The following is a 12897-nucleotide window of genomic DNA, read 5'->3' as shown; positions in this document are numbered from 1 at the left end:
CTGATAATTGTTGCATTAAGGTTGTAATCACGATTTTAGAAGAATGTTGTAATGTAAATATGAAACATAATTTTTATTGAGCCTTGCCTTTTTGGCATTAGAGACGCGTTATGTTCCTTAAAAATCTGTGCAAATAACTAACAATTTCGTTTAGGTTGGGTATCTAATATTATTTCATAGTTATACATTAAAACATTATGAAATAATGTTGACAATTATTAACTAATGAAATGAAATCATCATTTAATACTTACCATCTCTTTTTTCAATACTCACAGGAAATTAAATCTCAGATGTATCGAAAATATAAACACTTTTTAAAAAGATAAATAAACGAAGTAAACCAGCGAAAAAAAGAACGGGTTCAAACCGTGCCAGATTTCAAAACATGTGTCATGTCGGCACGGTTGACACTACTTCTCGCTCAAAATTGAGCTTAAAGTGTGAGACAGGCTTTTTTTTACGACACATAGGTATATACCTTTCTTTAGCTAATTTTACTCTCTTGAAAGCCTTTCACCCGGGCTTGGGTCAGAGCTGCCGGGGCTCAAGAAATGATTGAACAATAAATTTCATTAATTATAACATTCCTCGGAATGTTTGGGCGCCAGTTATTTTAACGATAAACAACAACGATCAGCTAAATCTCAGGGAGTGAGAGTGAGTTGTAAAACCCAGTGTAAAGAGAGAATGAAGGAGGAAAACTCAATAGATAGGACCAAATAATTCTTACAGTTTCATTATGCTTGTACGTTTCTCGTACTTTCATTCTCAGTCCGGGCTTCTCGGTGATCGACTCTTTTAATATTCTTTGTTGTATAATATTAATAATCTATGTTACAATATGAATTGGACGTGGCACAAACGTTCTTAGAGAGAACGTTATACAATTACAAATGTCGGCTCATCTGCCGTTAAAACTAAACTTCTTCCTTCGAGCGTTCGGCGCAGAGTGCCCCCTGCTAACCCCCACGCTTTTCTCGTGCGTCGCCGATACGCATATTCGATACGTTTTCCATTGGTCTAATTATTCTCCGAACTCAAATTCAAGCGCGTAAGTATGAATTTATAATCGATCCTTATTTTCCAAGATTCCTGAGGAGCCACGGGTAATGTGCTCGGACGGTAAGACCAATAATCGACATCTCCTGCCACGAGTGGGATTCATAAAATCTTTAAGTGGGAGGCGCTTAAAATCCATACAAACTCAGCTACACAGCAGCTTCAGTGGAAGCGCACTTCAAGTCCCCCACTTATAGGGTACGTTGAGCTTGCTCGCTTTTTCGCTAAAAGCGTGCATGAGTGTCGCTGTCGCCGTTCGTCTTGTCGCTTTGAATCGCTGTGTTATACCGACGACGTCATAAGTTCGAAGCGTTTACGTCATCAGTTCACGCTACATTTCGCCAACTCGAAATAGGTAGGGCGGCAATAGCTTTTGAGCGCCAAGAACCAAGACGAACGCCGTTAGCGGTAGAGTGACAGGGAAACATAACCTAGCTTCGAATGTTCTCAAAGTTACAAGTATTTCAAAATGAACCAAAAAATTAGGTCAACTGCTACTACAACGGGCCAAACAATAAAGCTGAAATTGTCTTCCGAAGAAATTCAACTATTTAAAATTGGTAAGTAGTCAATCTCTGAATTATGATCTCCAAATTGAAATAAATTTCCTCAATTCGACGCAAGTATACAATCGACCAGAATTAATAGCTGAAATTTATAACACACTGCTTCAAGTTCAAACGAATGTTATTGTTCCGACTGGATACTGTTGACACAAATAATTATGTGATTCGTTTATTTTCAGACTCTGACTTTGCAAAACAGAAGTTGCTAGAGCCTAAAGATTCTTCACTGGCAAAAGAATTGTACCATCCCTACAAAAAAAATCCAACAGAGATCTGGCTGTCGGACTGTGTACAGCTTTTGTGACTGAATCCTATTCCTCGCAGACAACCTTTTGTGTACGATCCGTGTCGTACCGGTGTTACCGCCGTCAACGGTTCTGTTCGGATTTTCTCTGCAGCATTTTTCATTTTTGGCTTCTGTCGGACTGTGTTTGGAATACGCCAGGAATTTCTTTCGCCCGTGATCGTGTTGGATTCTTTTCGCGAAAGTCACGCATTCGGAACGTGTACAGCGAATCCTGTCGGACCGTATACAGAATAAAGGCAGGAATTTTACTAGCGCGGGATCGTATCGGATTCTGTTCGGTAAAATAACGCATCCGGATCGTCCTGGTCGTGTACCGCGATTCCTGTCGGATCGTGTACCCAATTTTCCAGCAAATTATTGAGCGCGGGATCGTGTCGGATTCTGTTCGGTAGAATGACGCATCCGGATCGTGTGTCGGCCATTCCTGTCGGATCGTGTACAGGATACGGCGGCATACCTACGTGGTCGTATCCTATCCGGTTCTGTCGGATACGTTACCGTCCCGCAGTCGGATTGTATCCGGTGCGAATCTGGAAATGGGGTGGGATATGGTACACAAGTAGGTTATAATATCGCGGGTGTATATTATATTTATTAAAATTACACAATCCCTTAATGTCGATACAGCTGCACAATAATCTTTGCACATGTCAGTCTTAATGACAACAGTACTACATTATCAAGAAAATATATAACACGATTACACACTCCCCGGATGTCGATATAGCTGCCCTTTAATCTTTGCACCTATCAGTCTTAACAACAACGGTACCACATCAGTCTATCGCTGACACCGAAGGTCCATAACATTACGACTCAAAATTGCTTATTACAGTATTCATATATACGAAATCACGTATATATCCAACAAAACACCATAAACCTCACTTCGAATCGTTGAATAAGAAATGTGAAACATTCATCGATCAACTCGTATATAGTAATAATAATATTCGAAATGTCATACAAGGTTAATTTGTGCGGATATCGAAAAAACGTGATTATAAAGATCTGACTACTAGTACAATAATATATAATATCTCTCGAGCATCATCAACAGCTGTCTTTCGATCACCACACGATTCGCAATATCTAACAACAAATAAAATGCTCCGCGCCGTCGGCACCTACCTCCCCTTGATCGCTAAAATGATTCGGCTGAACCACACGTGCGGCAACATCATCGCACGTCGTCGTATCGCCTTTTGCAGCACCGTCTGTCCAACCACCAGGACCACCCCGTTCACCGTCCACGTCGTTACCCGCATCACTCACCGCATTACGCGTACTCGACTCATAGGGAGCAGCATCACCCTTAGCACCATCGGCGCCACCGTCCTCCGGTTGCTCATCCGCCGTATCCTCTGAAGTCTCCATAACATAGATCCTTGATCGTACCGCTCTCCGACGTGTCTCACCTTTGCACGGGCGATTCAGATCACATATCTTCTTAGCCATAATGTACGGTACCACCGCCAGCACTTTGTCGATTTGACCTTCGTTGTAGTCGCAATTCCTCATCCAGTGTCGCGTCATTGCTGCATAAAACAAGAACAACGCATATATACGCCTGGACCAGCAACGATGCCAGAAATCGACATTTTAATATGTAACCTAAAATGAGAATCCTGCCATGACACTAACCGTATACCGCGTACAATCTCTTTGATTCCAGCGCGGGTCTGGCCGTCACGGCCGATCCCATTCTATACTTCGTGACATTGCACACCGTCCTAGTCACGCTCGGACGCCTCAGAACGGCGTCCGTGAATACGAGGCGTGCTAGATTTCCGACGAAGGAGTACTCACGAATGTTGAGCTTCAAACGTAATCTGTCATAATCAACCCTATCAATCCATAATCCGAATCTAATGTGAATCTGTAACATCGAAACAAACGTCAAATAAATGTCAAGCCAAAATCGTACGCCGATCAAAGGCGATTAAGCGACACTCTGCCTTCGAAATATCTATACGCTGTCATGTTATTTACTAAGCATAGCGAAATTGCAAAAAGTGGGATCTTCTCAAGGGTACGGGCTAATCCGCGTCAACCGGATCAGTCATCTGTCAGATATTTTTTATAATTTGGCATGTGGATTGTGTGGGGGGAGTTAGATTTTTGTGCCAAAGCGCGAATCTCATAATGCAAAATTCGATTTTTTATTAACAATAACAAATTAGACTCCTATTTTTTTCAAAAATTCATAACTTTGTTACGGGGTAGATTGCGTAGGCTCCGATGAGCGGTAATCGGAGCTTACTCCACGCCCAGCCAAGGTGTTATTTGGCTATTGTAGGGTCCGTTCACGTCGACTATGCACTCGCGTGCTACTACTCCCAATGCAGGAAGGGAATGGAATAGAAAGGGATCGGTATTAAGGGAAGGTAAACGATTTAAAATATATGATTGTTTATTAGTGGTCAATGCAACGGAGTCGGTCAAGGGAAAAAGGGTATGGTCTTGGTTTAGAGGGATAGGTGTCTTGCTTGAGTGCTGGGATGGATCTGCCTGCTTCTGCCGGATGTAGCAGGCGAGCTAGCCGCGAGTTACAGGAGAACCTGCTGACTCGCGAACGATAAGGGTAGACTACAGAGCGTAAGGTAACTAAGAGCGTAGGAAAGGAATATGAAGTCTGGAGGACGTAACAACTTCGGCAAAAAATTAAATACAATATTTTTTTTCTTTTTTCAAATTACGCGGAAAGCTCCATATAATTAAAAAAAAAATACGAAATGGTAAAAAAAAAGTTGTTATTACTTGCTTATTTAACAATTAATTTTTCAGAGATTTTTAAAACGGTGACTGAGAGGACCAAAAATTTTTTTTAAAATTCTGACATGTTCCTTAAACTGTACTGCAACCTGTGAATTAATTGCAGAGGGGTGTTTTTCTTCGTTTTCGAGTAAAAAATCATTAAAGGTGTCGATGCGCATGAAATTGCGGTGCGCCGAGTCTCTACGTAATGGCGGGCGGCCGGTTCCCGTCCACCGCTACCCCGCGGTGGCGTCGCAGCATTATTTTAGAGTCATTTTCACGATGTAGGACATGATTGAAGAATCTGAAAAAAATACTGTACCTTCACAAGGCCTGCTCAAAGAGGTGAGTGAAGTTTCAGGAATGTGTTTTTCACCGTTTTTTTATTACAGAGATTCAAAATAACGGTTACACACTATGAGAGTGCACATAAATGATAATAATTACATAACTTGCTACTTATTTTAAAATGAAAACACATTCTTGAAACTTTACTTATCGCTTTGAGCAGGCCTTGTGAAGGTACAGTATTTTTTCAGATTCTTCAATCATGTTCTACATCGTGAAAATGACTAAAATAATGCTGCGACGCCACCGCGGGGTAGCGGTAGACGGCAACTGGCCGCTCGCCATTACGTAGAGACTCGGCGCGCCGCCATTTCATGCGCATCGACACCTTCAATGATTTTTTACTCGAAAACGAAGAAAAACACCCCTCTGGAATTAATTCACAGGTTGTGGTATAGTCCAAAGAACATGTCAGAATTTAAAAAAAATTTTTTGATTGTCTCAGTCACTGTTTTCAAAATCTTTGAAAAATTAATTGTTAAATAAATAATTGATAACAACTTTTTTTCACCATTTCGTATTTTTTTTTGAATTCTATGGAGCTTTCCGCGTAATTTGGAAAAAAAATATATTGTATCTAATTTTTTGCCAAAGTTATGAATTTTCGAAAAAAATGGGAGTCTAATTTGTTATTGTTAATAAAAAATCGAATTTTGCATTATGAGATTCGCGCTTTGGCACAAAAATCTAACTCCCCCTACACAATCCACATGCCAAATTAAAAAAAAATGAGCCGTCACGGGACGCCTGGCAGATGTGAAACATCGACATTATTTTGTAAAATTAAAATTAATTATAATTAATAATCAATTTAAAAAAATTAAAATTAATTAAAATTAATAATCAATTAAAAAAAATACATATAAGTGTTAAAGGAAGCTAAAATAAAAATCAGTATAATTTTACATTTACTGGCGTTAAAACACACCAAATATACGCGTGCTTAATGCACAGATAAATGCACACTTTAATTATAAAAATATAATTAACTTACTGATGACTTGATAGTTTGCCATCGGGTGATTTTGCTTTTTTTTGCAGGAGGCTGATCACTTTCACTCTCTAAATTATTACTGTCAGACATTTTATTATCAGAATAATTTGTTTTCAAGTAAAACACAGGTTATGTGTACTGTAGTAAACAAAAACAAAACACTGTATACACTCCGGGAGTATACAATGCACAGTCGATTGCGCACGGCGACGCGTCGCCACACCGTACTACCATCATATAGCGTGGCGACGCGTCGCCACGGCTTGCGTCGCCACGCCAGAAATCTGTTTTACGTGCGGCTATAGATGTTTCACATCAAAAATATCTGAGACATGACTGATCCGGTTGACGCGGAATAGCCCGTACACATTTCCAACAGTGTGCTACGAACGTCTTAGAATGCATTTCAATTATTACCTGATGCTTATTCTCGTCGACGTATCCGACGGGCAAGTCCTCCCCCTGCGCGACACGCCGCGTCAGCCCAACTACCGACGAGTTCTCAACTTTCGTGATCGTCGCTGCAAGTGTTACATCGGCAAATTGGACAAGTACCGACAATAAACGAACCGACATCACACCGTACTATACAATACGATTATATGACCATAATATCAACACACACACACTAATAAATATATACACGTACGCATCTGAAAATTTGCAATGCACAAAGAATCGTTACCTTCAACTTTGTCGTGGTCAACGAGGAGAGCCTTTTGTAGGTGCATGTTGATCGCTCTCAAGCTTCTAATCTCCTTCGTCCGCTTGGCCAACTTCAATTTAAATTTTTCAATAACACAACTCGGCAACGCGCCACCACCCTCCTCTACCTCTGTCGGCGGTTCCGTAACCTGCGAGTCAGTATTTTCGACCGTCGAAAGGGACGACGCCACTCGACTACCGGTGCTCATTGTAACCATACTGTCATCATCGGTGCCATTGTTACGTGCCAGCCGGTATCCACGGCGGCGCCCTCTCTGCGCCCTACCTGACCAGCGTGCAGTTACCATAAGAGAGCCTTACGTGCTCTTACCGATAGTCGTAGATTGATACTAACACACATAGCTACCATCATAACGTCCAAATTCTTATATCGATAGTTCTCACACGCTAGATTAACCTTTATTTTATCAGTCATATTCATAACATACATGGTATGTATATTTTTTCTCATTTAACCGTTATACCTTTCAACATTAGCTTTCACATAAAACCTTTGATTTACGACCTCAACCGTAATAACCTAAAGTAATAAACACCTGCAGTAATTAAGATAATCAAGTAGACTAAACACCGGAAACATGGGAAGAGAAATCACGGACAGTTCATAGATAAAGAAACCCTTATTCTCAGAATTCAGGATAGCGCCTTCATTTTAATAATGATAAGACCAATTAACGCTCCGCCGCTTGCTTCTCTAAACCAACTACCTCGCGCTAATCCACCACCGAGATCTCATGCACGAATCAGAAATCTTACCCTCAATTATTTCATCATCCTTGACCAATCATCCGAGACCCGCGAGAAACCGCGACTCCTTTTGAACTCCTCCTACTTTTCCTCTAATTCAAACCTTTCGAGAAAATAGAATCATCAGAAGAACTTCAGACATCATAGAGAACAGATCAGATCTCTACTGAAATCCTAGAATTAAATCATTATAAGTCATTCAGAACCTTCGAGACTTGTTAACAGTTTGTCACTGCGATAGTGATTAACACCAATCTGTACCACGATTGTAAACCTACCATCGAGAACCAGAAGGAGACCGTTAATAAATGTGTAATTAACCCAAGTGTTGTCATATATAATTATTTCAATCACGCATAGTGATGGTTGGCACGAGCCCTACCTAACAAACTCTCAGAATTGTAGGCGAGTTGAACGAGAAGATCTGAGGAGCTGATCAGCGGATTCTCGAGATTTACATACACCAACTACGTAAGTCAGGAGAACAATTTAAATCACGCGGCGAATCAGAATCGACTCGAAACGTTCCTCTCGGAACGTAACACCATCGTCAATGTCATCGCTGCCATCGTCAACTGAACACCGCGGCGTACCGCTGAACCGCGTTGGTTCCGCAACAATCGCACCGTCGCGATCCTCAACCGGACTGCCGCATACGTCCGAAACATCACCTCTCTGTTAGTTGGTCATCGACGACCCCACCTGGCAACCAACCTCCATCACCGTCATCATCGCCGTCGGCAGTCTGGTGATACATTTCACTGGCGTATTCAACCCGAGATCCCCAGGCGGACTGCCGCACCCGCTGGAATCATCGACCATTTTGCACCGCTTTGCCGTACTCGACGCAACCGGACGTCCAACCAGTACCCTTTTCTCCACGTACGTTCGCCTTACCGCCTCCTCTTTCCGGACCGATCGACCCGTTGCCGGGCTATCAACCTGACGCAGTCTTCGCGCGATCGAATACGTACCCGCCGACTTCGACGATGACTTTTCACCCTCCTCGTCTTCCTAAATTTGAAGAACAACAATTACAAGACAATCGTCGGAACGTATACACCTTAGGTAGCAGTGACAAATTCGTACGTAAACGACGACAGCGTATCGCTCCATTATATACAACATACGCACGTACCACGTAGCGCTGCATGATATCCAACCTCGTACCGAAGCGACCGACACCCCTCCGCCCAGATTTCGAACCCCTCGCAACTGCCGTTATCTGTACAAACAATATGGTTATATATTTTTACAATCACCACCCAATACAGATCTCATGTTTACAAATAGGTTCCACGCCGTATTCGGTTTCACAGCGCGATTTAATTGCAGTATATCACCTGCATACGGGCGAACCATTACCGTACGTACGTCACTCAGGTTCAGCTCGCCAGCCGATGATGCCTCGGTAGCACTCGCCGCGAGATGCGAGGGTGAGAAAGTTATTCTCTTGTTAGCAATTCGGTTAGCGAGCTCGTCGATCGTGCCTGAAAATGCATCACGTTTATAACACGAGATTGCATCACGCGATTCCTTTGTGACAAGTACACGATGTATTACATGGGCCTCGCGGTAGCATTTTGCTCGTCGAAATTTATGTGCGCGTAAATATATATCAATATCCGCGTATATGCGCACACACACTCGCATCTACAAATTTTTAACGACGTTTCGCCACAGAGGACAATGCATTTATTGCGTCGGGATGAGATTGATGAAATTCCGCACAAAGACCGCTGCAACTGCTTGGTAAGCCGCGCGTGTTCAACCCTTAGAAATCAATTTCCTACATGTCATATTACATGGTCGTGCCGCAGGCTTTATATCACACAGAGCTATGATAAACGTTCAAATTTCTATCGCCCAGCTTAGTACAAATACGGTGGTGGTCGCGCACAGACCGCAGTTGAAGATCTTCCCTATAAGCGTTCACATCATGCAGAACTCTGCCGGAGCCGAGAAGGCACAGTCTGCCGGGTCTTCTACTTCAGGTGAAACTTCCCTCACATAGATCGCACTCTCGGAACAATACTGAATCAAGTCTAAAAATCCGACAATCGAGTTTTCGATTCAGTTTAATAGAGAACTTTTAGGCTTTACATTTACAGCAGAGTGATAAACTTACGCAACACTGACAAGCATTTGATCCGTCACATGAAAAATATACAGTAGAGCCTCGATTATGCGAACCCGTCGGAGCCGGGCCTAGTTTACTTTTTTTTTATTTATAGCGATTATGGTAAGTTTGGAAAATACAAATGCATTGTCGTAGATAGCAGTCTAACATATTGCATATGGGAAAACCAACATAAACGGCCGGATATTTCGAGCGATTTGACGTGATGCTTGTGTGTTTCGATCATATATTTGAAACAAAACAGTAATATATATGTCTTCAATTTTTAACAACAAAGTCACTCGGATAAATTATTATACAACAGTAGAAATAAACGGCGTTTCAAGTGTAAAAAAAAAAAAAAAAAAAAAAAAATTGCACCCCGGTTCGGATGAAGCAAGTGTACGTTCGGATAACGGGGGGTTCGAATTTAGGGAGTTCGGACGGACGAGGTTCTACTGTAATGCCTTGGCAATGACTTTTCATAATATCGTGACTTAAAGGTCTTCAGTAGTTTCTCTGACGGGTGCTAGTTTGACATGGTGCAGCGTTGTTGATCCGGGTGTGCGATATCGCGATGTCAACGTGATGTTCAATATCGGTCGAACGTTTCGTCTGTTTCAATACGTTTAGCCAGCGGCGGCGCGGAGAAAAAAAGAGGCTTCCTATGACGGCAGGCCGCGGTACAAGCGGGGGCGGGTTGAGGATGCGACGGCGAACTTTCGTACGGCAACACAAATTGAGAGAAGAATTGGTACGTGACGACTACGATGCGGAAGCTACACCACCGAAGAACGATTCGGATTCGGCAGCCGCCAAGACTCAGAGCAATTAAATCCATACCGCGGAATGTAGTCGATGTGTAGCGATGTACTCGTATTTTAAAATAATACGGCGATTAGCTGCAATAATGTGAAGAAAAAAAAAACATACACAATCATACTTTCAATACTATCAAACATCTGCGAAACGGTACAACGAACAACATAAGACATAATTTGAATAATTCCGAATGTGTAATCGATAAAAAATACGTGTCAGTCGGATCTATGCCTATGCCGATTCAATATATATTTACAATCCGTCGAAATATATGATTGATGAAAAAAAATTTATATCTCTGTTCACGAATCGTCCAACTGTGCTAACGGTACAATATTACTATAATATCGTGTGTCGAAGGCACAACGCGATCCCGTATGAACCATGACCTATACCGTGGCTTCGTTGCGATTATCACATTCGGATCGGCTGTTTTGACTCTACAATCCCGGCCGAACGAACGTCAAACAGTCCACTCGCACTACCGAAACGTTTTATTTTCCACATATCCCTTTCAAGTAATTTCTTTGACCATGCGTCGTTTGTTACGGTGTATTAAATTAATCGCACCGCCGCCCTACCCTCCATCCCCCGTATTGCTTGTAGCGTTCGGTCACAAATACGCACAATGAAGGGAACATCCACGCATTGTAATATTTCAGTAACTCGATGCTCGTCCAAGGGTCACGTTCGTCAGTAAAATATTTTCACGCGCGTAATTTGCGAACAAGTCGGACTGCACACCGGTGCGTATTATCGTTGCGTCATATCGCAACCGGTTCCTCGATACACGTCTCTGATATATAAATGAAATGACTGATACAGATCTATACACCTGATCGCGAGATCTATATGTCAGCTGCGATCATGACATTTGACGCTTTGATATTCGTTATTCTTGTCTTTATATTTTCCGCGAGCTACAGCGTTATGTGTTGGGTGGTCGCTTGCGCCCGGGAGTGTGCACACTCGTGCAAGGGTGGAGGGGGGGACGAAGCCGTCTAAGTTGAAGACAGACGGACGGAAAACAAACATGTCCATGCAAGTTCGCGCGCTACGAGCGGCCGCGTAGACTTTCCAGAGAAGCGGCGATGGGCAAGGGGTGAGGGGGGCTAACTGCGCGGTGGCGTGAGCATGAAAAGAAATTGCCTTATGATCCGAGCGAACGACAAAGGCTGTAACGACAGTTTAAAAGAGAAGCAATAATCAATTTTCTGTTTCGGTTAAAAATATGAGGTCATCATTATATTTCATTTGAAGAAGACTAATGATTGCAGTTCTTTCAGCGACCGAATGAAAATTGACGGACACTTCGAGGTGTTCCGGGTGTGCGGCCGCCCTGTGTAATACACGAGACGCTAATTTTACGAACATACCTCCCCCCGCCTCCCGGCGCGTTTTACGATCAAAGGAAGAAAAAAAAAAAAAGTGGGGGATGTGAATTTACAAACAATCGTGTTACTTCCGCATCACAGACTCAGAAGGGGGTAAGAAATATACCACGTGTTGTAGCTAAGTACAAATGACCGAGACACAACGTCGATTTCGCGCGGAGAGCCCGCGTGGCCGGCCACGTCATATATATGTCCGCGAGGCTCGTGTAATAAATTGGTAACGAAATATTATCAGGATATATAACAATGCATATTAAAGTCGTACGTACGTACCTGCGAAGTGTGAGATGTACGCCGGACAAAAACCACCGCCACATACCACGCGATAAGATTTTTTTGGATCCCATCTGGCCGGACTGAATTTTGGAATCCTAGTCATCGGAACAATGGCCGTCTGTTTGACATCGTGATCGTCACCTCCGTTGACACAATGCGCCGTCAAGAACCTCATGTATGCGTACTAGCACATTTTCGTACCCGCCATGTCCGCGTTGTTCAATGCACCTCGCCCGCGAGTCTGCAGCTTACCACGCTTCACCGTCACAAAAATCAATCTACCGTCCAATATTATTGTTGAAATATACGCCGACGCGTTATGTACTAGATAACCTTCTGTATCTACGGATGTACTAATACCGGTATAGGATATTGTTTGCAATGAATCTCGATGAGCCTGGATGCTTCGCGCACACACACGTTCACTCGCGTTCCGACTCAGCGGCTGTGCACCGACGGCGTCATTGGCGTTCCGCGGCGCGAAATAGTGCAAGAACCCGCGTAGTAATACATATGCCGGCGTCGTCGCGCCGCCGCGCCGGGATCTATTTTTTACATCATCCCAATAGCGCGTAATTGTACTACCCGTTTTAACGCAACACGACACGACCATGCGAATCGCAATAATGTTTTACGCGCCATCAACACAAAGCACAGAGTATTATTCTCTCGCTCCATTGATCCAAACTACCGAATCTTCAATGGTTTAATTACATATGCCGTGTATGTTTATATCCGTTATTGTATATCCCAATTTTCTACATCGCTCAATGCCGCAG

General features: G+C 42.8%; 1 protein-coding gene across 2 annotated transcripts; it reads right to left on the bottom strand.

Annotated features, from left to right (window-relative positions):
• Positions 1-2558: 2558 nt before the first annotated feature.
• LOC124223307 (uncharacterized) lies at positions 2559-12543 on the bottom strand. 2 transcript variants are annotated; one of them, XM_046635129.2, is made up of 7 exons: positions 12116-12543; positions 8882-8997; positions 8646-8732; positions 6720-8521; positions 6452-6555; positions 3580-3814; positions 2559-3473 (listed from the first exon to the last, which is right to left on the bottom strand). In XM_046635129.2, exons 4-7 carry the CDS (start codon positions 7045-7047, stop codon positions 3028-3030), a joined length of 1113 nt encoding a protein of 370 aa, XP_046491085.1. In that variant the 5' UTR covers positions 7048-8521; positions 8646-8732; positions 8882-8997; positions 12116-12543; the 3' UTR covers positions 2559-3027. The 2 variants fall into 2 exon arrangements, with proteins under 2 accessions (XP_046491085.1, XP_068993939.1); XM_069137838.1 differs by having other exon boundaries at positions 12112-12121.
• Positions 12544-12897: the final 354 nt, after the last annotated feature.

The sequence above is a fragment of the Neodiprion pinetum genome, chromosome 7 (genome assembly GCF_021155775.2).
Source record: "Neodiprion pinetum isolate iyNeoPine1 chromosome 7, iyNeoPine1.2, whole genome shotgun sequence".
NCBI lineage: Eukaryota > Metazoa > Arthropoda > Insecta > Hymenoptera > Diprionidae > Neodiprion > Neodiprion pinetum.
Note: the sequence above shows the minus strand (reverse complement) of the source record. Positions and strands in the feature narration are given on the sequence as shown.

Excerpts from the sequence above, each read along its gene's own strand:
- LOC124223307 (XM_046635129.2), bottom strand. The coding sequence starts at position 7,047 with ATGGTAACTGCACGCTGGTCAGGTAGGGCGCAGAGAGGGCGCCGCCGT. Across the intron at positions 6,556-6,719 it reads TGACCACGACAAAGTTGAAG|CGACGATCACGAAAGTTGAG; the intron begins GTAACGATTCTT and ends TAACACTTGCAG. Across the intron at positions 3,815-6,451 it reads TCGACGAGAATAAGCATCAG|ATTCACATTAGATTCGGATT; the intron begins GTAATAATTGAA and ends TCGATGTTACAG.